The sequence below is a fragment of the Tetranychus urticae genome, chromosome 1, assembly GCF_039701765.1.
Source record: "Tetranychus urticae isolate SD_2017Ah chromosome 1, NJAU_TeUrti_SD_1.0, whole genome shotgun sequence".
Taxonomy (NCBI): Eukaryota; Metazoa; Arthropoda; class Arachnida; order Trombidiformes; family Tetranychidae; genus Tetranychus; species Tetranychus urticae.
The window spans coordinates 7372982-7398283 of NC_142958.1; the positions used below are offsets into that span (position 1 = coordinate 7372982).

The 25302-nt window shown below is 33.3% G+C and overlaps 8 protein-coding genes across 8 annotated transcripts; 4 read left to right on the forward strand and 4 right to left on the reverse strand.

Moving 5' to 3' along the window:
- Window positions 1-3680: 3680 nt before the first annotated feature.
- Window positions 3681-5126, forward strand: LOC107367261 (MOB kinase activator 4). Its single transcript, XM_015934950.3, has one exon. The coding sequence runs from the start codon at window positions 3943-3945 to the stop codon at window positions 4615-4617; it is 675 nt and encodes a 224-aa protein (XP_015790436.2). The 5' UTR covers window positions 3681-3942; the 3' UTR covers window positions 4618-5126.
- Window positions 5127-6743: 1617 nt separating this feature from the next.
- On the forward strand, window positions 6744-9498 carry LOC107367254 (conserved oligomeric Golgi complex subunit 8). The gene is made up of 7 exons (XM_015934940.3): window positions 6744-7014; window positions 7072-7265; window positions 7352-7455; window positions 7535-7709; window positions 7780-7941; window positions 8042-8820; window positions 8938-9498. The coding sequence occupies exons 1-7, from the start codon at window positions 6969-6971 to the stop codon at window positions 9188-9190; spliced, it is 1713 nt and encodes a 570-aa protein (XP_015790426.2). The 5' UTR covers window positions 6744-6968; the 3' UTR covers window positions 9191-9498.
- Window positions 9499-9818: 320 nt separating this feature from the next.
- LOC112539410 (uncharacterized) lies at window positions 9819-12157 on the reverse strand. The gene is made up of 2 exons (XM_089269082.1): window positions 12046-12157; window positions 9819-11881 (listed from the first exon to the last, which is right to left on the reverse strand). Exon 2 carries the CDS (start codon window positions 11776-11778, stop codon window positions 10297-10299), a length of 1482 nt encoding a protein of 493 aa, XP_089125208.1. The 5' UTR covers window positions 11779-11881; window positions 12046-12157; the 3' UTR covers window positions 9819-10296.
- A 467-nt stretch (window positions 12158-12624) lies between these two features.
- Window positions 12625-14666, forward strand: Prp3 (pre-mRNA processing factor 3). The gene has a single exon (XM_015934941.3). It carries the CDS (start codon window positions 13095-13097, stop codon window positions 14556-14558), a length of 1464 nt encoding a protein of 487 aa, XP_015790427.2. The 5' UTR covers window positions 12625-13094; the 3' UTR covers window positions 14559-14666.
- hzg (CTD small phosphatase herzog) lies at window positions 14664-15770 on the reverse strand. The gene is made up of 2 exons (XM_015934949.3): window positions 15528-15770; window positions 14664-15435 (listed from the first exon to the last, which is right to left on the reverse strand). The coding sequence occupies exons 1-2, from the start codon at window positions 15596-15598 to the stop codon at window positions 14796-14798; spliced, it is 711 nt and encodes a 236-aa protein (XP_015790435.1). The 5' UTR covers window positions 15599-15770; the 3' UTR covers window positions 14664-14795.
- A 233-nt stretch (window positions 15771-16003) lies between these two features.
- LOC107367262 (TIM double twin CX3C motif protein) lies at window positions 16004-16979 on the reverse strand. Its single transcript, XM_015934951.3, has 3 exons — window positions 16790-16979; window positions 16585-16725; window positions 16004-16476 (listed from the first exon to the last, which is right to left on the reverse strand). The coding sequence occupies exons 1-3, from the start codon at window positions 16874-16876 to the stop codon at window positions 16267-16269; spliced, it is 438 nt and encodes a 145-aa protein (XP_015790437.2). The 5' UTR covers window positions 16877-16979; the 3' UTR covers window positions 16004-16266.
- A 523-nt stretch (window positions 16980-17502) lies between these two features.
- Cand1 (Cullin-associated and neddylation-dissociated 1) lies at window positions 17503-22081 on the reverse strand. The gene is made up of 9 exons (XM_015935038.2): window positions 21934-22081; window positions 21625-21794; window positions 21339-21552; window positions 20567-21281; window positions 19767-20511; window positions 18374-19673; window positions 18061-18304; window positions 17847-17993; window positions 17503-17756 (listed from the first exon to the last, which is right to left on the reverse strand). Exons 1-9 carry the CDS (start codon window positions 21973-21975, stop codon window positions 17626-17628), a joined length of 3708 nt encoding a protein of 1235 aa, XP_015790524.2. The 5' UTR covers window positions 21976-22081; the 3' UTR covers window positions 17503-17625.
- Window positions 22082-22747: 666 nt separating this feature from the next.
- On the forward strand, window positions 22748-24211 carry LOC107367141 (poly(A) polymerase alpha-like). The gene has a single exon (XM_015934826.2). It carries the CDS (start codon window positions 22748-22750, stop codon window positions 24209-24211), a length of 1464 nt encoding a protein of 487 aa, XP_015790312.2.
- The last annotated feature ends 1091 nt before the right edge of the window (window positions 24212-25302 follow it).

Below are 25302 nucleotides of genomic sequence, written 5' to 3' on the forward strand. Positions count from 1 at the left end.
AAAAAGATTTAGATTTAACAAGGATAAGGATTCTCATTTTCTTAATAGTTAATTATTAGCTATCATTGTTTCAGGAATTCAATTGTAATTTTTGATTTCTAAGTGATTGGTCGGCTGATCAAAATCTAATAAAAATTAACCTTAAAACCGCTGGTCAATCTTGGTATCAAGAACTTCATTAGTTTTATTATTAATTAACATTAAACATACGTTATTATTAATAACGTACACTGTTCATCTCATCTCCTTATCTACCCATCACTTGATCACTTCATCACCCTAACACTAATATTCTTACATGTACATTCTTACATGTATTAGGTGAAGGCAATGTTATATTCAATGAACAATCAACTGGTAAAAGGTTGATGATAACTGGTGTTCTTCATGTTCCAGAACTACATCGAAATTTGCTATCAGTTTCAAAGATGACAGAAAAGGGAGTAAATGTTTTGTTCAAAAATAATGAAGTTAAAGCAATAAGAAATGGAATTGTTGTATTTATTGCTCATAACGAAAATGGTATATTTAAAATAAAAGCAAATTTTGAACAGTACATGAGTTATCATTCTGAACTCGATGATAAAATGATTTGGCACAAAAGATTAGGTCCCATTGGTAAAACTGGATTCAGTGTATTAACTAAGAATGGATTGTTACCAGTTAAAGGTGAACTTGATTCAATTTGTAGAAGTTGCATTCTAGGTAAGCAAACGAAACAGCAATTCAAAGCATCTGCTTCTGAAACTAAAGAAGTATTGGAACTAATTCACACTGATATTTATGGTCCAATGCCAACTGAATCCTTAAATGATAGTAAATATTTCATTACTTTCATGGACGATTACAGTCATTATGTCACAGTTCATTTCCTTAAGAAAAGAGAAGAAGCAATTGATGCAATTACCAAATTTGTTGACTTTGCATCAAATCAAAAGGGAACTAAGGTGAAAACAATGAGAAGTGATGGAGCCAAAGAGTATTTGTCATCTGAAGTTCGCAAATTATTTGATTCGAAGGGTATTAAACATGAGTTAACTTGTCCTTATACACCACAACAGAATGGAAAAGCAGAGAGGTTGAACCGAACACTGCAAGAAATGATGCGCTCAATGTTAATTGAAGCAAAATTAGATCAAGATTTTTGGGCAGAAGCTTGTAATGCAGCAGCTTACTTATTGAATAGACGTCCATCTTCCAGCATCAAATATCAAATCCCATTTGATCTTTGGTTTGGAAAACAGGTTGATTTGAGCAATATCAAAGTATTTGGATGTATTTGCTATGTTTTATCACCGAAAGCACAAAGAAACAAACTTGATCCGAAGTCAAAGGAGCAAATTTTCATAGGTTACGATGAGCGATATAAAGGTTATAAAATATATGATCCAATAACATATAGAACATTCATAGCAAGAGATGTTATCTTCGATGAAAATAGATTTAATCAGAATCCATCAGCTAATGAGTCATTAAGTGTTTTGACAAATTTTGAAGCACCGAAAACATATGAAGAGGCAATGGCAAGAAATGACTCTGAGCTTTGGAAAATCGCTTGTGACCAAGAAATGCAGTCATTGAAAGATAAATCCACATGGAAATTGGTTGAAAATGATGGAAAAATGAATTTGATAAACTGTAAATGGGTATTTGATATAAAAACAGATGTCAATGGTAATATTGAAAGGTACAAAGCTCGTCTTGTAGCTAAAGGTTATTCACAAAATCCACATATTGACTATCATGAGACATTTGCTCCTGTGTCTAAGATGACTTCGATAAGAACAGTACTCAAAATTGCGATGATTGAGAAGATGAAAGTCAAACAAATTGACATAAAAACAGCATTTCTCAATGGAACTATTGATGAAGATCTTTACATGAACCAACCACAAGGTTTCGATGATAAAACAGGAAGAGTTTGTAAATTACTCAAGAGTATTTATGGTTTGAAACAAGCTTCTCATTCTTGGAACAAAGAAATCAATCAATTTATATTGAATCTTGGTTTTACACGTTGTAAATCAGATACATGCATATATTACCGTAATGAAGATGATGGTAAAACTTTTATTGTGCTCTATGTTGATGATCTCGTTATTGCATCAACAAACATTGAGTTAATCGATAAATTCATAGTTGATATTGGTTTGAAATATGAAACAAAGGTAATGAAAACCTTCAACTATTTTCTTGGTATTAATATTGTTTATAATGAAGCTGACAATTCTATTGGTTTGAATCAATCAAAATATATTTCTGAACTGCTTGAAAAATTTGGAATGAGTAACAGTAAGAGTGTTAAGACTCCTATTGATTCAAATGTCAAATTAGTCAAAGAGCAGTGTGAATTGGATTTAACATTGAAAATGAAGTATCAACAGCTTGTTGGTTCATTGCATTATTTGGTTACCTGTACAAGACCCGATTTGGCTATTATTACTTGTATTCTTTCTCAATTTAGCTCTACTCCATCGAATAACCATTATGTTGCAGCGAAGAGAGTTTTACGCTATCTCAAAGGTACTGCAAACTTTGGTATCTTGTTACAAAATGATGAGAAGCAAGAAATTTTTCTTGAAGGTTTCGTTGACGCTGATTGGGGGGGGGTAACTTTGAAGTTAAACGGTCAGCAACAGGTTATCTATTTTACCTAAATAAGAGTTTAATTTAATGGGTAGCAAAGAAACAACAAACAGTTGCTTTATCATCAACAGAAGCTGAATATATGGCTGAGACTGAAGCAGCAAAAGAAGCTATTTGGCTCAAATCTTTGTTGAAAGAATTAGGTTATGAACCGAAATTACCAATCAAGATCAATTGTGATAACCAAGGAGCGATCAAACTCGCTAAGAACCCAATATTTCATTCAAGGACTAAACACATAGATATCAGACATCATTTCATTAGAGAAAATATTATTAATATGGTTTAATCAAGTTAGAATATGTTCAAACTGATAAGAATAGAGCTGACATCATGACTAAACCTTTACCTGGACCAAAATTCAGCTCTTTGGTTAAAATAATATCATATGAGTTCAATTAGATGGACAACAAGAGGGCGTGTTGAGGATTATAAGATCCTGATTATTGTTGTACATCTACATTTTTTGAAAATCATGTCATGAAATTGTCTAAAAAGGCATTGCCTAGTGGGTAAAGGCGCAGGTGAAAGTATGGAGGTTTCAGGTTCGAATCCTGGTGGCTTTTTATTTTGAATCAATTTACATATTGTATATGATTTTAGACCTTTTTAATTCAAATTTTTCATAATATTTTTGTTGATTAATACATTTAATTGGTAAGGTTGTACGAAACTCTGCAAGCTCACTTTTTCACGCAAAGCCGCAGCTACTTAAGCTTCTTCTTAAGTCAAACAAGCTGCGGCTTAGCGTGAAAAAAGTGAGCTTGCAGAGTTTCGTACAACCTTTTAGCTCGATTAATAGACTTGCTGTGGATATAAGCTATTTCCAGTTACTGACAGTATCTGGTACTCCACTGTATTTCCAAAAAATGATTTTCATAAAAATGCCCAAATTTTAAACCCAAATATCTTAGGAACCACTGGCCATATAGATGAAATGCTTCACACTAATTCTTAAAAAATAGCCCTCTATCGATTGTGTCATGTCTCATCTAAATCGGTGAGAACAATGAGAAATAGTTCCCTTGTAAGACATAAAGAAGCAGTGAAAATAACTCAGTTCAGCTAATTTCACGAAATCTCTTGTCAGAGTTGAAAATTTCAACTTGAAATACATTAATGTTTATGTTTATTTTCTTTACGTTTTAATCAATTTCCAGCCTTAAATCAGTTCATTGTTTCAAATTTATTCTTATAAATTCAATTACAGTGTCAAACCAATCTGTGAAATTTTATTTTTCATCGTTCAATATTTTTTGCTGTTTTGTTACAGAGTCAGCTGTAAAATCTGAAACTATGACAGTTTCCAGTAGGATACTTCGCCGTAATCCAAAAGGAATTAAAGGCATAGAATTTTACGATTGGCCTGATGAATCTTTTGAAGATATGGACTCAACACTTGCTGTTCAACAATTGATTCAACAATCAATTAAAAGGGATCCTAGATTTATAGATGAGATACTCAAGCCACCGGAGGGTCAAGATGAAGGTACCTGGAAATATGAGCATCTTCGCCAATTTTGTATGGATTTGAATAAACTAGCAGTCAAATTACAAACGGAATGTCTTCCTAGTGCATGTGTTCAAATGACAGCTACAGAACAATGGATATTTTTGTGTGCAGCTCACAAAACACCAAAAGAATGTCCTGCTATTGATTATACAAGACACACTCTGGATGGAGCTTCTTGTCTTTTAAACAATACAAAATATTTTCCATCAAGAGTAACAATGAAAGAATCTTCTGTCAGTAAATTAGGCTCTGTATGTCGACGAGTCTATCGAATCTTTGGTCATGCATATTTCCACCATCGCTCAATATTTGATGAGTTTGAAAATAGCAGCCATTTATGTAAAAGATTCACCATATTCGTTACTAAATATAATTTGATGTCAAAGGAACATTTGATTGTTCCAATACTTAAACCCGAATCGGAAACTGCAACAGCTACTGAAGAAAGTGAAGCCTGATCTCACAATGGTGCTGATTTTTAGATGATTGGTTTTGCTGGTTCAGTTGCCATTATCAGTATCAATTAGTCAATAATTTGAATAAATACACAACGAAAACAAATTCATTTTGCTTTGGTTCCAAAACATTAGAGTTAGAGTTATAGACAACAGTCTAGTTCTATAAAAATCGAATTATTTCTTTGATAAATTATTGTTGTTTATTAGTCAGTACAACTCCAATCGGCATATTCTGGCTTCAACACCTAACTGACGTTTCTTTATTTAAAAAAATCTACAAAACCCAAAACGAACTCATTTTCACTGAAAATTATTTTATAAATTATTATTTCGTAAATGATTCTTTAATTTATTGCTACGATTATAATCTCAATAAGTATCATTGATTAAAAGTAGTGAGATAATGTTATGCGTTAGATTTTCCTCAACTTAATGTTTGATTCGCAAAATTTGTTAATATGGTCTAATTCAGCAAATTTATTTAATAAAAGATTTTAAAAACCCTTGAATTCAGCTTCAGATATTTTTACTGTATTCATGATTTTTATTATGAACTTACTTTGACAAGAAACACAAAACTATTAAAAATTTCAACAAAATTAGCTCCAATCAGTTGAACACTGAACAGATCACACACAGTTGTTACGGAATCAATCATTGAAATGAGTTTTGATTGTTGAGAAAATATTTGTAACAAAATTTATTTTACAATTTCAAAATAAGGGTTCAACAAAATATCAATAGAGATTTATAATTATTTCACATTTTAGTTTCTGTTATCGTTATTGGTTAGCGTGCTTGAGGTTCTCAAGACTTTTGTATTTTGATTGCGAGTTGAAATTTTTTTAAATTTCAGCATTATGCTGATTCAATTTTAATTTTTGTGACTCCAAGTCAGAAAGATATCTCATTTTACGTAATGATATTCATGAATTTGACCAGGGTTCAGATCTTTTAATTTGTCCTTTCTGTCTTAACTGTAGCTTTCTTCATTGATTTGTTCTTCGGCATATCTTTGCTTGTTTCTTTCAATTTGCGTTTCTGTCCATGAGCCTTTCCAGCGGAATTATTGTCTTTAACAACTTCACTCTTTGGGTTTTTTGTTTTTCGGTTAAATTTTTTAGAGGGACGAGTATTTTTTTCTGTTTTAATAACAGAACTTTTGACTAGCTTATTCTTCATTACTTTTCCCAAACGGGAAGCTTTGTTGAATCTTTCTCTCTTCCTGGCACTACCGGTAAGCTTTTTTGGTCCATCCTTATCAACTGAATCACTCTTTAAGTCAGCTTGGCTGTTACCAGTCGTTGAATCACGTTTATCATTATTATTCCCAAGATTTTTAGCAGACTTTGTCTTATTTTTCTTAGCTTTCATGCTCTTTTTAGGCTTTTCTGAATTTGTTTTCTCAACTTCAAGAGAAACATCAGCTTTATCATCTACATCGCTGTTTTCAGGCTTAGGAGGAGAAGAATCATCTTCAGCTTTTTTCTTTGCTTCTTTAGTTTTCTTTTGCTCAATATTTCTAATTTCGATCTGACGTCTCATTTTTTTAGCCTTTTCTTTCAATGATCGTTGACTAGCAAATTCAGCTTTAATGGAAGTAACGGCCACTTCCTTTGCGTCTTTGTTTTCAATTTCTTCAGGTCCAGATGAGGAGTCATCACTAGCTTCAGCTAAATCTTTATCGTCTATATCCATGCTACCAAGTTGTTGATGAAATAAATTTGGAACATCAAGCAATTAAATTACCTAGAAATAGTAGAAGAAAACTGATGTAACTTAAAAATGCCGATTTTGATCAGAATTAAATTATAAGAAAAAATTGAACAGCAAAATAGAACCAGCAATAGGACATCGATCCAAATCGAGAAATTGTTGAACACGTTAGCACAAAATAATAATTTAACAGAACAAATGCTTCAAATTAGTTGACATTCAAAGGTTAATTGTTACAAAAAATAGCAAATGTAACATGCAAAGAGTAAGGTACTTTACTCTTTGGTAACATGTGAGACTCAAACGGAAAGCGCTGCGCTTTAAGCGCATTCAATATCCATAGTAACGAATGCAAACACTTATTATCCAATGAGATTGACGCAACACAGCCAGCTGTTGATTAGTGAATCTACTTCTATTCAATGAACAATATTCATCTTAACGTGTCTATTTAATTTCAATCAATGATTAACATCTTCTAATGAAGCAATCAAATCATGATAAATCCTGAATCCCTGGATTTGTCCTATATTGATCTAATTAAACCTTATATTTAGCTTAATCTGTTTTCTAAGATTACAAGCCAACAAGTTTTTTTTTACCTTTAGTGGTTGCTTTTCCTTCTCATTAAGAAAATGGATGCTAAACATGATGTTCTCAAGTTTATCTTTAAAGAAGATGGTAAGTACTTATGATTCTTTAGCTTATACAGCTAATTAATGCTTGTTACCTTTTCAGAGTGTATTGATCCTGATCTCTCAGAGGACTATATTGACAAGTTATGCTCGATTGGTATTCATAGTTTAGCCAGGGAACCGGCTCGATTATTGGATGAAAAATGTCGGCTAGAAGATGCTATGAAGGATGAAGCTTTCAAAAATTATCCGTGTTTCTTGGAAGCTCATAAGCTCGGCAAATACGTCAAACAAGAGGTAAACAGGCAATCATCTGTTTAAATGCTTCTCATCTCATCTCGATTTGTAATTTATTTAGTTTTAATCTCATTTTATTCATCCAGATTCTAGGAATTGAAGATAAATTAGACAAATTTATTGATAAAATACCATTCTTCCAAAGAAAGCTTTCAGGATTCTCTGATGAAGCCAAAGACATTACTAAAAGGTAAAAAATACCTTTTAAGTTGTTATATCTATTGATTAATCCCTTAATACATTGTCTTGTGATTCCATACCGTTTCAAGATGGAGGCAAGCATCTTTAATGTTATCCAAACATAATCAGCTGTTAGGGTTCCTTGAAATACCCCAATTAATGGATTCTTGTGTGCGGAAAGGTTACTACGATGAGGCTTTACAATTATACTCGTACATTCAACGAATTGACCGACTCCACGGTAAAGATGCTCCTCTGATTCAGGTAAAAATTTCAAGTTATTATCTAAAGACTTGAACATTTCTTAATGTCTCTTTTTTTCTTTTGTAATTAGACAATATCAAACGAGTTATCCCAGTGCAAGGAATTGATGATTAACCAGCTGCTCAAAGAGTTATATGGGGACATACAATTGCCTGTTGCCCTCAAAATTATTGGTTATTTAAGACGTATCAATGTTTATGATGAAACTGAGTTGAGGATAAAATTTCTCTATGTAAGCTATTCAATTCCATTTCTCTAAATTGACAATATATTCAGCTAGAGTAATACAATTATCATCTAATCTATAATAATCTCTTGTTTTTTTTAATAAGGCTCGAGATGCTTGGTTAAAAAATCTGGTTAAAGAAGTGACAGTCACGAATCCTCTTGCGTACATGGGAAAATTAATAGAAATATATCGGATCAACTTATTTAATACAGTTACACAGTATAGAGCTTTATTTGCGGACGATGATATTGTTTCGCTCTCATCATCATCTAAACAAATCTCAGGTCAAGAAACCTTGAATGACTCTGATCACCGTGATTTCGGTGATACAACAATATTAACAAGCTGGATCTCCAACAAGATTGACTTGTTTCTTAGTCAACTACAAGATACATTAGATAAATGTCTAGCAGCTGAATATTCTTCACTCTATCCAATTGAAAATTTATTCGACCCTTGTTTTTATTTTGGCCTTTCGATGAACCGAATAGGAGCAGATTGCAGACCAGATATTTCTCTAATTTTCCAGCGGGTTATTTTGACAAAATTTACTCAATCAGTTGAAACAGCTATAGATAAATTTGAAGCAAATTTGGAAAACTTTTCTCTATCTTCGGTTAATTTAATGACTAGCTCTTCGTCATCTCCTGCCATCTCATCACTATCTTCAGCATCCGAATCGTTAACTTCAGAATCCAAAACTGATTACGAGCCGCCATCCGTGATTCTCACCTTTCCTCCTTTAGCCAATCTTTGCAATGATCTTCTTGAAGCTTTTAATCAAGCCAGAAAATTGATTCCACTGTCTATAATCGCAAAATTCAGAGATATATTGAATCAATCTTTGATCAGATCAACGCGAATCCTAATCAATTATCACAAGTAAGTCTAAAACATATTTGAGATTTTTCTCATTAAACTCAAGACATTTTTCATACTTTTATAACTCTTATTTTTCTGTTTGATTAATCAAACCTTTTTCTTAAACATCATTTTCAGAACTGAATCAACATCAAGCAATACAAACCCAGAAGCTGATCTTCTCAAAAAAATGGTTCAAGTTTACGTCCATCATTTGGTGCCTCACATTCAAAAGTGTTTAACCGCTTTGGTACCGGTCCAGCAGTTAGCTAAAAGTCTTGGACTTTCTGTTCTTGAATTTAATCGATTGAGAAAAACACGAAAAGATGTTTCCATTTCAGACTTGGATGTCGACGCAATAAAGGAACTAATTGATCATCTCTTGGTTTAAATAAGCAATGATTTGTTTTGCAAAAACTGACCTGTATTCCAATCGATAGATGCCTTTACTCGACGCCATTCACTATTTATTGAATAAATGTTTGCTAATCAACAAAATCAGTAAAGTCACCAAGATAAATTAATTTCGATTTCCAGCCCATAATCTACTGATAATACTAACAGTAGTAATTATATCGGTAAAAGACAATTTTATTTCTCACAATTATTACCAATTATCTTTATTATTGACTGTTACAAATTTTTATCAACTTGGTATCACTTGCCGTCTACCAACAATAAAATCAACTTGTGAATACATTTGACTACCTTGTGATTTAGCAATCCAATTTAACAAATGGAGACAACTTGCAGCCTCTTGATTACCAACAGAGTATTAATGTATTTCACTCATAATTATTGGATAAAACGATTCAAATCTCAGACTGATTAACAATTCCGCCGAGATTTCGTGAAATTAGCTGAACTGAGTTATTTTCACTGCTTCTTTATGTCTTATCAAGTGATTGATGATCTTTAAGTTCAAGAATTCGTCATAATTTAAATTATTCAAGAAAAATTCAACGACTCTTCAAATATTTGATGTACTTGGCTTTGAAACATTGAGTTTTGAGTCAAAATTTTCTTTTCAAAAAAGCATTAAATTTTTATTATCAACTGATGACACGCTGAGATTTATTTTTCATAATTCAACAAATAAACTCAATAGAGCAAATATTACATTGATGTTTAATAGTCCAAATAAAGGTCAAAATGCTAGATATCATTTTGTTCGGTTGTAATACGCCAAATAAGCCAATTGGGAATATGATTATTAATACATCAAAATAAAATGTTTTATGATAAACTAATCTGGTCAATTTTAAATTTCGTTTAACAATGAAATCACCGGGAGACTGCTTAAGATATCATCATCAGACGTTTACTGAAAGCAGAAATGATAAGGTTGGTGATGATGATGATGAATATTATACGAATGATGATAGAGCAAATTTACAATTAGAGTTTAACTTTCTATTAGAAGCAGTATGTGCTTGGAGGGACAAGGGTAGTCTTTTTAGAAGATATTTTTTCATTGAGATATTGAGAATCATTGATTCATTTTTTACGGATAAACGATGTAACAGCATAAAGAGCAGTTTCAGCAATTGATGACATAATTCCACCAGTCATACTAGTAGTTTGTTGTGAAGTGAATAAATCAACATAAGGAGTTGTATTGGACGATGTAACTGACTCCCAATCATTTCCAATACATTCTTCATCGAAGATGTCATCTGCTTCGGAAAAATCTTGACTTTCAGATGGTTCAACCAAAATATAATCAGGATATAAGGATTCTTCAACACGGCGGTGAGTTTCCGAGTCAATGTAAATTGGCCCAGCTTGATCAAGATTACTGAAGTTTGGATTGAGAAGTAAAGTTAAATTATGACCCGTGTAAGTTGGTTCCAAATAACGGAGATCAACTCTTTGTGAAAGGCATAGATAAATTAGATTTGCATTTAATTTGGCAACTTTATGGAGTATCTCTTCGTCAGTAAGAAAAATTTCGGGCCCTGAATCACTACACTTAGAGTAAAATTCAACAAAATTGAGCCGTTTAGGGAACCGAGCATCCATGTAGTAGGAAGCAACTGATAATAATTGAGTGATGTATGATAGGGCAGCAGAGACTCGATAAGAATCATTTTCACGAATTTTTCCATCCAGTCCATCTGTTTCGCCAATAGGACTAAGTTTACAAGGATCCTTCATCTTATCTAACCAATGGCAGTAGGCGCGAGCAATTGAATCTCTTGGAATCCATGGTTCAACGATAAGATATCGAGTACAATTAGATTCAACATTGGCCCATGAACCCATTGAGGGAGGACAACAGGTTGTTGAAAAGGATTCCGTTCCAGATTCTGAAATAAAGAGTGGCCCTTCACTTTCAGAGTAAGTTGTATCTACTGAGTTGGTTGTAGTGGAGGTGATATGACTATTTTCACAATGGAAAGGGAAAATATGATCCTTCAACTGCATAATTGATTTTTGCGTTGCTACCTTGATATCGCAGCGAATCTTTGAACACTCTGAGTCGGAAAGTTTAAGACGAGATGTAACTTGAGAAATAGCCTTCTTTGTTGTCTCCAGGTCATTCAAAAATTTATCAGCATTGTGGCGTAATATATCGATTGTTCGACCCAATCTGCGAGAATATTTTTCGGCTTCAGCAACTTCTAATCGACGTGATTCAATTATTTTACGCATTGCACCATTTTTTACTTTATTTTCTGATATCGAATGTTCAACGGATTCTAGTTTTTTACTACTAGACATCAACCGCTCGAAACGATCATTGATTCTTTTGTACTCTTCTTCCAATAGACGTAATCTAGTCTTTTTCTCAGAAAACTTGGACTGAATTGGAGATAAACGATTACTTGATCCTCCTCCATGGGCTTCTTGAGCCAATTCGCAGTTAATTTTGGACAATTTAAACTCTCCTTGACAAATGCATGCTGCACAGATGAAAGATCCTTGCTCATTGTCACAAACAAAACATTTTAAATTGCCTTGAGTTGACAATGACATTAAAACCTTCCCTTGTAACTCTTTGAATTCACGTCGTATTCAATAATCATTCATGAGAACTTTGAGAATTTACCGATGATCATGGATGAAGAAGAAAAAAACACTAGAAATGAGAAAGCGAGAGACAAATAATTAAACATACATTACTTAAGTCAATGAAATATTAAGCTTAGAAATTTAAAACAGAACTGGATCCAAGCACAAATTATTTCCTTAAAAATGATCAATCTTAAGTATTACAAAAGGGATTATCAGATTAAGACTTACTTTCATGAAATTACAAAGAATTTAAAAAATATATTATGCTTTCACCAAATTTCAATTGTTATATAGAAGATTACAATTCATAATATTGTTGTGACAATTTTGTTTTGATGAAAACGGAAAACAATTACAGTCAAACCTCTCAAAAGTTGCAGCAACGGGCCAATCGTTCGCAGATGGCGTCACCAAAAGTCTCTTAAAAAAGGAGGAGACTCGTCTCTTTCTTTGAAGTTTCTCTTGCTTTTGTCTCTTTCTATGCAACTTTTGAGAGGTTTGACTGTACTTTCAAGAACCAGGTGATTGCTAAGGCGCATTATTCAAATAATAACATGTATAAAGCTTATTAAATTCCCTAACAATTGTAAGATTATGACTTTTTAAATCATTAAGGCTGAAATTGTCTGGATGAAATGGCCTTTGAAATCAAAATTAGGTTCCTTTAAATAATAAAAGCACAAAAACATAAGCTAACATGAAAGGTTAGTCTAGATCTGTATAATTATTATAATAGTAGATGATAATAATAGATGATTTCGTGTTTAAAATAGGGTTTATCTCCCTAATCACTTTTGAATCAATTAATTGATGTATTTTTACACATAAATACATGATATGCAATCCCATGGTTCTTTGCAAACATATTATCAAAAATCACCTACTGAGAGTTCATTTATTGTTTAACGCAGATCAAGAATACGAAGCTTGTTCGAGCCTTTTAAACAGAGCGCTTTTTTGCAAAGAGTTCGCTAAAAGGCATGAATATTGGTAATGGCGCTCTCTAGTGAAAACTTTTTAAACTAGAAAATTTAGTGCATCGTTCAAGCCCAAGAGTAGAACAAAGAGTAACTATAGTAGTTAAACTACTCATTGTTTAAGCTTCTTACTTTTCACTAAATCAGCTTTCTAGATTTGTTTACTTATTTAATGGTATCATCTTTTGCATTACTTTGATTTTGTGATCTTTCTTTGTGATTCTTTCATTGTGATTCTTTCATTGTGATTCTTTCATTGTGATCTTTATTTATTAATACTTCTTCATTATATCATATTAAATGTCAAACTCTTCTTTTTTTGTGTCTAGTATGGCGATTGGGCAGCCATGCTCTGGACCCTCAGCAGATGAAATTAAAGCTCGGATCCAGGCTCAGCTTGCTAGCAGGATTTCTGCTTTACGTCAAACCTTAGCTGCCTCTGACCTGTTGAGACGTACATCTACCATTGTACCTGGAACCAAAACCGTTTCAAAGCCTGCACCTTTAATTCTGGACCATGAAGGCAGAACTGTTGATATTACTGGTAAAGAAGTTACACTGACTCATCGTATGCCCACTTTAAAAGCAAATATTAGAGCTCAAAACAAAGTACAATTCAAATTGACTCAAGAACGAACTCATGATGTCAGTAAATTTTACGATCCGCGGGTTGAAACCAAACCCACAGTTCGAGCAAAACGTAATTTCAAATTCCACGAACCCGGAAAATTTGAGACTCTTGCTTCGAAAATTCGTCAAAAAGCAAAATTGGAAGTGTTACAAAAAGAAATAGCGCAAGCAGCTATGAAAACTGGAGTTTCATCTGCTGCACGACTCGCTGTATTAAGTGGCATTTCATCAAAGAAAGAAAATAAGGAAGACGATATTCCTGAAATTGAATGGTGGGATAGTCTTTTGTTGAAAGACAGTAGTTATGGAGCCTCAATCAACAGCGATAAGCCTCCGGAAGAAAAATATGAAGGTATCACTTACCTTATAGAACATCCTATGAAAATGACACCACCTGGGGAACCTAACAAGGTGATGCCACTACCAGTGTTTCTGACTAAAAAAGAACGCAAAAAATTGCGCCGTCAGAATAGGAGAGAAGCATGGAAAGAGAAGCAAGAAAAGATACGTTTAGGATTGGAACCGCCGCCAGAACCCAAAGTGAAAATGTCCAACATGATGAGAGTCTTACGAGAAGAAGCCATTAAAGATCCTACTAAAGTAGCCGTTCAAGTTGGAGAACAGGTGGCTAAACGACAAAAGGCACACGAGGAAGCTAATGCTGCTAGAAAATTAACTGTGGATCAAAAAAGACAAAAGAAATTGAAGAAAGTGAAAGAAGACACAAGTTGTGGAGTTCATGTGGCCGTTTATTTAGTTTTAAATTTATCAAATCCAGCCAAGAAATTCAAAATTGAGGTGAATTGTAAACAACTTACGATGACCGGTGTTATCGTACTATTTAAAAACGTTAATGTTATTGTTGTTGAAGGAGGACCTTCCCAACAACAAAAGTTCAAAAGATTGATGCTTCAGCGAATCAAATGGAGCGAAGAAACTGCCGAATCAGACTCTGGAAAGAAGATTGAGAACAAATGTCATTTGATCTGGGAGGGTATGGTTGCAAATAGAGCTTTTGGCGAATTAAGATTTAAAAATAGTCCCAATGAAAGTTTTGCCCGACAGTTATTTAAAAATCATGGTGTCGAACATTATTGGGATTTAGCTTATAGCTCATCAATTTTAGACAATTAACATTGAAATTAAAACACATCAATGTTTTATTTATGAGTAGACGATGATGATTACTCATATGTGAGTTTGTCTAAAGAAACTGACAAATAAATGATGCTTGTTAAATGATATTTTTGTGCTTTTATTATTTAAAGGACCTTATTTTGATTTCCAATACAGTTATCCTGAAAATTTCAGCTATTAATGATAAAAAATAAAAAATCTTAGTACATTTGTTAATAAGCTTGATGCATGTTGCTAATCCTGGGAAATGAAAAAAAATTCATTCACTACTTTTGTCTGCGTCGGTGGTTGCTGCAGCTGAGGTTCACTGGTGGCATTTCGAAGCTTTTTATATACATTATCGCATGTACTTAAATCAGTAAAAAATGGTATTAAATCCCGGAGCTCTGTATCAGAGTCATCATCAAACCAGGAAGCAACAGGCACTGCATTATCAGGATGAAAAATATAAGAAGCCGGAGAATTGTCAACAATAACAATTCTATGTAAATCTCGACCAAGTTTTCTTAGATCTTTAACATAGTTTCCACGATATAAAACACATGATTCACGAAATAGTCGTGCTCTAAAAACATTCCATTTATCCAAGAGATCGGCAACTGGATCGGCATATTTGGCTAGGCTGGCGGTAAATAAGACACATTCGTAAAGTTGGCCCATCTTCTGTAGAAATTCATCAACATAAGGCCTCTTGGCAACATAAACTTGATGTAACGTGCCATCAATTTCAACAGGAACTATAAAATCGGCCTTATCTATGGGCCTAAAAGAACTATGAACCAACGTTTCGTCTAAATCAATAACCATACAAAGCTTATTGCTATCTCCATGTCTCACTTGAGGCAACAAATTTGTTTCGTCCGTGGGTAAGATCCTTAATGGAATAATCAGGAGTAGATAAAACACAATTAATAAAAGTAATAAAAATCTTATATTCAATTTTTCAATAAATGGTGAATAACTAACCCATTATTTTGTGTTGATACCTCCAATTCTTGTCTTTCTTCATTTTTTATCTTTACACAGCAACAACCCATATTGATTAAACTTAATCTATTAAGTTAGATTAACTTATTAACACTTATCAAGATATTATTTATCATTATTAAACTTAATAAATTCCAAGGTACACAATTAAATGAAATAAGAAATAAAACAAACATCAAAATAGTTATTGCTCACAATATTTGCTGCCCTATTTGCCTATAAGCATAAGACTATTTATTCAGATACAATCAGGACCTGAGTCTCAGGATTCCCAAGTTGTCTCTCTGAGAATAGCTCCTCACTATACACAGCATTTTTTGTGAGAATAGCGATTATCTTCGTTATTTCATTATTTCAACCTTTCTTAATGTAATCATTTTTAGGTTAAATTATCTAACTAATTTTGTGTGACCTTTTTGATTAACATTTCATGAAATAAAATTAAATTAAGCCAGTTTATGATTAAAGGAATACATTTGATGAAATTCAAATTTGAAAATTGAAAAAATGTACGACTACTTGGGAATCCTGAGTGTAACTTCAAATCCCAAATTATTTAAAAACTTAATTAGGAAAGCTAGTAAATTTAAATTTTTGACTTGAATGAAAATTAAATTGGTTGAACAGTATTAAATGGCAGAAAAGTTGTGTTGTCTATTGAATTTCATCTTTGTTCAAGCCTAATTATAAATTCAAGTTAAACTATTTGAAAAATTAATCAAGCACTGCCAGAGTAATTTCCTTTGCCCATCATCTCTTTCATGCGTTTCAACATGGTTGGAAGTAATTTAACATGACTATCGGCGCATTTAACGATACAATCTTCATATTTGTTCCTAAATTTGTCAACATCAGCTTCGCTGGCATTTGGTCCTATTTTGTCTCTGATGTCGTCCTGACATTGCATAGCACATCGCTCTAATCGGTTCTGTAATGAAATGTATTTGAAAACAATTAGACATTTTTTTCTACTAAACAGACATACAAATTATTTGTATGCTTTTCAAACTTTGTAAATAAATCTTTTAATAATTACCTGAAAGTTAGCAAGCTCATTGGACATGTAATTTTGAGCTTTGGAAACTTCACTTGAACACTTTGAAATACAATTGTGAACTTCATTGAGACTCAAATCAGTTTGATCACAGCATTTAGCAGCACATCTGTGCATTTCACCCTGAAAGAAACATGATAAAAATAAAATTTAAACAAGGTTAAAACAAGGAAAAATAAAAACGAACCTGAATTTTACGAAGATGATCTTTATCTATTTTTTCAATGAGATCTTTGATACCATCTTGGACCATTTGTTGAGCTTTGTCCGACATGATTGAATTTAAAGCACGTTAAGTCAAAAATAGTGAAGAGGTCAAAATAATAATTTAAGTTGAATTAACAGTAAATTTATTTACCGATTGGATTACAGTGTTTATAAATGTGTGATCGACATGCAAATTGCTATGAGTTGAGCTCACATGTTCCTAATGTGTCTCCATCTCTTTTAGAAAACTTGATACTTGTATAATATTAATCCGATGTATTCAGAGATTTCTAATAAAGTTCAGTAAGAACTCTTACAACCCACACCATGACTTTTAATCACCATAAGCATATACTTTTTAAAACACAAAAAGACAATCCGAAAAACTACAGTTTAAATGATTTAACAAGACCTTTTTACTGGCGTGGTTTAAACTAGGATACGAATGTCTTTACTTTCAAGATATGCTTTGGAGAATCTAAATTGAATACTTTAAATTAGGATAATTCATCATTAATATTTTCAATGAATCCCCTTGATTTGAATACAACTGAAATTTTTTTCCTAAGATCTGAGAGTGTAGATCTAGCTTTTAGATTATCTGGGTGAAACATAAGGCAAATGTTTCTTTGATGAAGTCATGTACAAAAAATCACGAATGGGTATAATTTCACAAAAAATTGACACTGTGGCTTATTTTGATCTTACTTATTTATTTTTTACAATGACGATTATCAAAATTTTTCAGATGTATTTTTCTTGTGATCAAAATTTACTAAAGTTCATCGTTCATCACAAATTGCATTTGAATCCTCATCATGATATCTCCATGGGTGAAGTATTATCAACAGTAGCAGATGAATCTTTCTGAATTTGTTCATACAATTTAGATAGTTCACGTGAATTTTTAATATGATTAAGAAAATCACTGACAGCGGGGTTTTTATCTAGAAAGAAAAAGAACAAAGTTGATGAGTAATCTTTTAGTAGATCCAATTAAAGGAGTAAAGATTTGTAAACTGATGTTTATTAAATACCTGCATCTGGGATTGATGTTAAAGCTAATGAAGCTCTTAAAGCCGATCGTTTTAGTTCATCTTGCTTTTCAAATTCTTGTTTGATTGCATTTTGTTGAACTTTAATCTCACACGTTGCTTTCAATGGCTCAATAAGCCGATCCAAACCTGAAAAAATAGATATTTAAATTTATAAATATTAATTGAAAAACTAGAAGGGAAAGAGGAATCTTACGGTTAAGAACTGCAGATGGACAAAGAACCGAAAGTCTGACCAGCATGAGATAAGTGAGCATTTTGATATCATAATGATCCCTCAAACCATCTTCAACATGATTAAGGAATTCAAAAATATCAATCTTGTCCAAACAGGAATCCAACAGTGTGTACATGCATTCGAAAGCAGCCTTTCTAATATCTAGCCCATCATCAACAGTATGCTTGAAAGGACCCATTTCAACTTCTCGGATGAATTCTTTCTGAAATTAAAAATGATGTTTAAACAATTAGTAAGATGATCTATAAAATATATCACATTTCTTGCTTACTTTAACTTTAGTTTCTTCATATAACTGAGGCAACACTTCTTCAAGAAGATCTCTAATTAAGGAAGGTTTGTTGTGTGCAGCTGAGTTGAAGGCAACCAAAGCAACTCGACGAACGTTCATATCAGAATCTTTAAGTGTGTGAAGGAATTTTCCAATAGAAGATCGAAGAAGAGGATCAATAGCTTGTTTTTGGTCTGATATGGTAAACTTCATGGCTGTAACTGCAGTACTTCGTGCCCAAGGTGAAGGATGACGCAAAAATGTCTCAAGTCTTGGAAGTAAAACTTCGGGATTCATCAATGTTAATTTGCCTAAACATTCAGCAACCACATTGCGAGTACCTTCTTCTGGGCATTCACAATGTTTTAAGAGAAGCTCCCAAATAACATCCAAAAATGGAGCCAGTGATTGAATCATACGATCATTGATTGATTGACAGCTGATTATTTCCTTAAGAGAGTGTAACAAGAGATATTGTCCTTTTTGTTTTTTCTCTATTTCTGTTAGAAGGAAAGGCAAGTATTCATTCAGATTACCCACACTTATGCTACCGAGAGCGAACGAAGCAGCAGATTTAACCTCTTCACTGGGCGAAGAAAAAGCACTGATAAGAAGTTCCTTCAATTCGGGAATAGATGACAGATCAACATTTTTACCAATTTCTCCAATAGTTAAAAGGGCAAACATTTGAATGCAAGGTGAATGAGAGTGCTCTTCGATATCCCGGATGAAATGGCGAACAGCTTTAAGACTTCGTTTATGATCAATTATAGATATCGAAGCAATGCATTTGGCAATTGAATGATAAGCTTGTTTGTGTAATGGAGGATGCAATTGTTCACCTTGGTGATTAACCATGTAGATGGGTGCATTAAGTTGGTTAACCAAAGTGAAATAGTCCAGGCCAGGGAAACCGCTTCCTACCAAAGCTTGGAAAAACTCTAGGACAGACTGTAAGGCAGTACCTTGGAGGAGAGGACTTTTGACCAAAACAAGCGTTTCGGGTAAAATAAGTTGAGGAATAACGGGAAGAAAAGCTTGATATGACTTGGTCAATGAAGTGAGCAGAGAAAGGGTGAGTTGTGAGATATGTAAATCACTCTCATTGATTAACGGGGTGACCTCGTTTAAAACAATATTGATTGCTTCGGTACCAATGTTTTCGCCATAGTTTCTAACCAAAGTGTCTAAAAGATGTAAAGTTTGCAGTTTCAAAGTTCTCTGATTTTTACGTAAAAATGATGCCAAAATAGGGACAGCTTCTGGTAACAATGCAGCCAGGTTAATATGAAATTTTGAACTAAGAGAAATCAGGGAAAAAAACAAGTTAAAATACAGCTAGATAATTCTACTAATAAAGGTTACTCAAATTAGTCGGACTAGTCAAATGTACCTGGCAATTTCTGTTAAAGCTTTAACACACGTCAGTCTTGTGATCTCATTTCGCAGACGATCCACCAACAAAGGTAAAACAGTTTTTAACTGTTCTTGCATACAATCACCAAATGTACTAATAATGGTTCCCATACAAGTAATAGCTCGTTCTTTAACTTCTTGATCAATATCAGCAGTATTCAATTTGTTGTAAGTGTTTTCATAGATTATTGGGATATAAGGAACGAATTGAAATTCGTCCATTGAATCTAAAGGTCGCAACACTTTCACCATGAGAGTAAGCACAGCCAGAGCTTCAGAAGAAATCTTATAAAAAGAATCTACAACACATGTAATGACAGTCGGTAATAAAATATGAATATGTGGATGAAAAATCTGGGGTGGGTGAGTACGAATCATTGTGCTCAAGAAAATTAAAGTATCGATTTTCATAGTTGAATTGGAATTTTTGTCTCCAAGAGAGTATAAAATACCAGGAAACAAACTTTCGGTATGGTCACGAAGACAGCCTGGTAAAACGTTGATAAGTTCAGAAAGCAAGGAGAAACATCCCTGACGTGTTTTGATACTTTTCTCACGTAATTGTCGATGAAGTGATTTGACGATTGCTGGAACTTGTAGCATAAGAAGATGAATAGGATTCTGTTGATCAGCTATTCCAGATCCGAGATTTCCACCACGAGTTTGTTTCAATAGAGCAATGTAAGCATTGAATATATCAACTTTCACATTTTCTTCTCTTTCTATAGTATAAAAAAATAAATTAATACAAGAGTTACAACAGAAAGATGATATTACCTTTGAATCTAGCAATCAATGCAGGAGAAATATAAGTGTAAAAATCAACCACCATGTCATGACGTGTGGAAATAACAGCGTGAAGACATTTTGCCGAAGCTCGCCGAATCTTCCAACTAATGTCATCATCATCACTATACTCTTCATTAGAGTCACCATTATCATCTTGATCCATTTCCATTTCCTCAGAGTCTGCATCTTCGTAGTTATAGTTAGGGTCATAACAGAGATATTTTAAACAGTTTGCAGTTATAGTTTGGATGTGGATAGTTATTTCCTTAGGGCATCGACGGACGAAAGATTCGAAGGCTTGGATACAGAATTCCTTCAACTCATCGTCCTCAGATTCACAGAATTGCAAAACTAAAGGCATAGCATGTTCCAAGTGTTCACCAAATCTATGGCCAGCTTGACGACTGATCGCAGCAATACATTGAATATAAGTTCTTAAACTTGATACGTTCATCGTTCGTTGATGTTGTCCCATTTGTTCAAATAAAACTAAAACCATCTTGTTGAACAGAGGGAGACTACAGCTTGCTGCCAAGAAACTTAGCGCAGAGATGGACCGCTTACGTACTGCTAACCGGGAACTGTCAAGAAGGGGTAACAAGGAATCAGCTATTTGAGGGTGGAATGAAACCAGAAGAGGCCCGAACCGGTTCAAGAGGTCAGCTAAGATGTCGAGCACCTCCAACTGAACAGTGACATCACTCTGAAATATGCATGAGATTGATAAAGTAAATGCAATTCAAAAAGATAGAATACTAACCACTATGATTATTTTTGTAAGCTTTGATGTTATGCGCTTACAAATAGTCGCAGCAATTGTGGTGTTTGACTGTGGTAGTTCCGAGATAACGGTTTTCAAACCAATACTGGAGATATCACGAAGTTGTTCTTTATCAGAGGTCATATTAGTACAAAGTGTTTCTACGATTATCTCCACTTGTGATTCCTTGACTTTATTGATTAATGGTCCCAAACTGGATGATTTAAAAAGAGCATGTTACCAGTATTACAATGTGTAAGATGACAATATGAAAAATAAAACTTACCATCTGACAGCCAGATTTTGGACTTCTCCGTTTTTGTCTTCCAAGAGTTTGAGAAGCATTTTAACAATCTTTCGTTCACTGTCATCATCCAATTTAATTGAATCTTTCTGTAGTTCAGCCATCAAATCATTAGTGGCCATAAAGCGAAAATCTTTATCGGCTGAAGTCATCTGAAATAGTACATGAAAAGCAGGATAAATAAAGTAAAATCATAATCATCATACATTGGAACTGAATATATTTCCATATCAAGGTTAAAAAGAAACTGTACTAGTTAAAATATCCCTAGAAAAAATAACGTGTATTTACCTTCTCCAAAAGATTGGAGATTTGGAAAGGTATGGTAGCCATTGATGTGGATGAATTTGATCGCCAATTCAGAAGATGTCACGAATTCTGTAGTTAACAAAAATACCGGGGATGATCTAAAAGACGAATGTCTGAAACTAAATTGAATAAAGAACAGTCAGAAACAATGGGAAAATAAGTCAGGTGATTTAAGCTGCTAGAAATCAAACGGATCACAACCAATCCGGACCAAGTATTTTAGCGTCTACATTTGTTGTCATAGAAACGATACGCTGATTTCAGATTTGGCTCATCACTAGTTGAGCAATAAACACGGCTTGGTCAAACAGTTTGACTCATACTTTACAAATGTCTCAATGATTTAAATCTTATTCTTGACCAAACAAGGCGAGAAGATTCTAGATTTAGATCAAAAGCAATCAGTACTTTCTCATCTCTGATTAACGATAGTCTTTTAAGGTGAATTTATCAAGTTAAAAGCCTAAGGCTAAAAGATTTGACTAATAGGCCCTGATAATCAGGGGATTTGAGTCATTTGTACCAAATCTGTTTATTTTCACCACTAATCGGATTTAAAAACAAAGCATGACTTTCAAATTGAATGGTCAAGCCTTAAAATAGTTATTTAAAGTTGATTTATGCCTAAATTTCGGATTCTAAGATAGATGGCGACTCTAAATTGTTGCTAATTTTGATTTTCAAAAGCTTTCTGATCGCGAAAGCATTTATTTACAAAATCTTTATTGTTAGCAATCAGTGATCGATCGACGTTTTACTCTTGTACTTTAATGTTTATATTCTTTTAATTTAAGTGATGCCCGAAACTGAAGTAAGAGATGTTGAAAAAATTTTACGGAAAAGCCCAGCGAGACAATGCATTCACCATTCGAGGAAAATAGTGAATGCAATTCAACTTATCGAACGTACCGTCAACAGTATACTTGTTGGGTGTCTTTTAAAGGAAAACATTCCGAGGAATGAAATTCGACTACAAAGTAAAGCCAAAGTCATCATTGTTGGCTCTCACCTACTTAATGCAGCCCTGCTAGACAGTGATGTTGATCTATTAATTGTGATACCCGCTTGTGTTCATACTTTTCATGTCATCTCGGATCTTCCGCCTGCCTTGTCGAAAGTACCTGATTTTGATGATGTACAATTACATCGTATGCATATTAACCTGATACAATTGAATTATGGCGATATTAAAATCGATATCACAGTTGCTAGATATCCTGATGATCTGATTCCGGATAACATCTATGAAGCTCTCTCTGATGATTCAATTTTACAGAGAATTGATGGCCAGAGTCGAGAGATATTAATCTCGTTAAATACTTCTTATGCAATATACAAAGCAACTAACTCGAAATTATATTCTGATACTTTACGTGCAATAAAGTACTGGGCTAAACGTAGGAAGATATATTTCAATATATTTGGATTCGTCAGTGGTGTTGGATTAGCCATTTTATTGTCCAAAATCTACATAAGTTCCACTAGTTCCACCATTGAAGAATTGATGTCAGAATTCTTCAATTATTATGCTTCATACGATTGGTCACGTCCTGTGGTTATGTTTGACTCAAATTTAGAGATTGACGATTCAAATTTTGATGATAATCCAAAGATGACAAAGCTATTCATTCTGGCGCCGATTAAAGAATATAGAAATGTTTGCAAAAGTGTAACAAATTCACATGCTTATATCTTCCAACTAGAACTCAAACGTGCCAAAATGATTTGTGATAAAGTTAATTCAAACAGATTACTCTGGGAGTCTTTATTCGCACCTTACGAGTTTTTCAATTCTTATAAACATTTTGTATTGCTGGTTGGCTGTTTTCCCTCATACTATTTCGGCAGAGTTAAAGGAGAAATCAAGATTTTAGCGGAGAGGCTCGAAGATGTCGTTGGCTTGGGATATACTCATTTAAGTGCATTTGATTATGATATACTCGAAACCAGTAAAAATTTTGTTGACAAGCCCGATGATTCATTTACTAGAGTTCTTTGGTCTATTGGATTATCCCTGAATGATGAAGAATCAAATATTGAAGATATAACTGGAGTTATATCATCAAAATTGAAAGATTTTGTTGCTGATATTCGGTTCCAATTCCGATTTCCTATAACTTCATCCCCTACAGTTTACAAGAATACCATGACTGCATTTCTAATCGCCAGAAGAAGTGTTCCAAAACATGTATCCTTTGAAAATATCGATTACAAATTTTCAAAATACATAAGCAATGAAAGTCGTCTTCAAAATTTGTAATTATTCACAATCATGATTATGCTTTTAATGGCCATTCTTCTTGAATTTTTTGCTGAATATCTTATTTTATGTAATTTATTTTTACTATTAAATTTCATTTTTGAACTGATTCTGCCGTTCATTTCTTATTTCTTAAATTTTTCAACTGCATCGCATGTATGTATCGTATTTGTGAATGTCTCGAGCTATTGCCAGCTGTTGAATTCGTATGGTTGTCATTATATTCAATCAAATCAATCGCAGTAAGTCATTTTAAAATCTCCAGTCTTGATAAGGAAATAAAAATAGAAATGTTCAACTTGTAGAGTTTACATCGAAATTACAAAATGATTACATCTCTGACCATGACGTGAATATTCCTAACTTCAATATGCTGTTTCCATTATTTCATTTTAGATGACTTCGGCCAATAAGGACTTTCGTTTTATGAACGCAAATGATTTTGGCTGGGTTACAAAAAAATCATGGATAATGATAGTAACCACAAAATATTGAAAGTGCTGCTTCAACAGATGAAAGTAGGGATGTGCAAAAGTCTGTGCAGTGATCAAACTGTCAAATGATTATTGTTAATTTTATGCGCTTAACAACTCTACTCATCCATCGATTCATTCGTGATATCTTTAGCATTGGCTTGAAGACAGATATCTCTGAAGTTTCTCAGTCCAACCCAACAACTGATTCGACTATTACATAGAGTTACATTGAGGTGTCTGGATGATTTTGATAAACAAAAATATTTTCCAGTTTCATTCTGTTTTCATTATTTGTCATATTTTTCCTCATTTGTATCTTATGATTTGAAGATTTAAGACGTCGGATGGTTGAGTTTTAAAACTTCAGATGATTTTATGCTCAACTAAACAGCAACAACAGTAAATTTCAAAACATTGATTCAGCATTCCTTTCTGTTCAACTGGACACTTCAATTGGATGAATTGATAAAATAAATATCTTTATGTATTGCTTTGGAAATTAAACTGAAAATATAAAGATGATAGCATTTAAAATTGTATATAAAATCAACCAAAATGTTGCTTAGTTTGATGAATAAACCAGACAGTTTTAGTCAACCAGACTCACAAATAGTT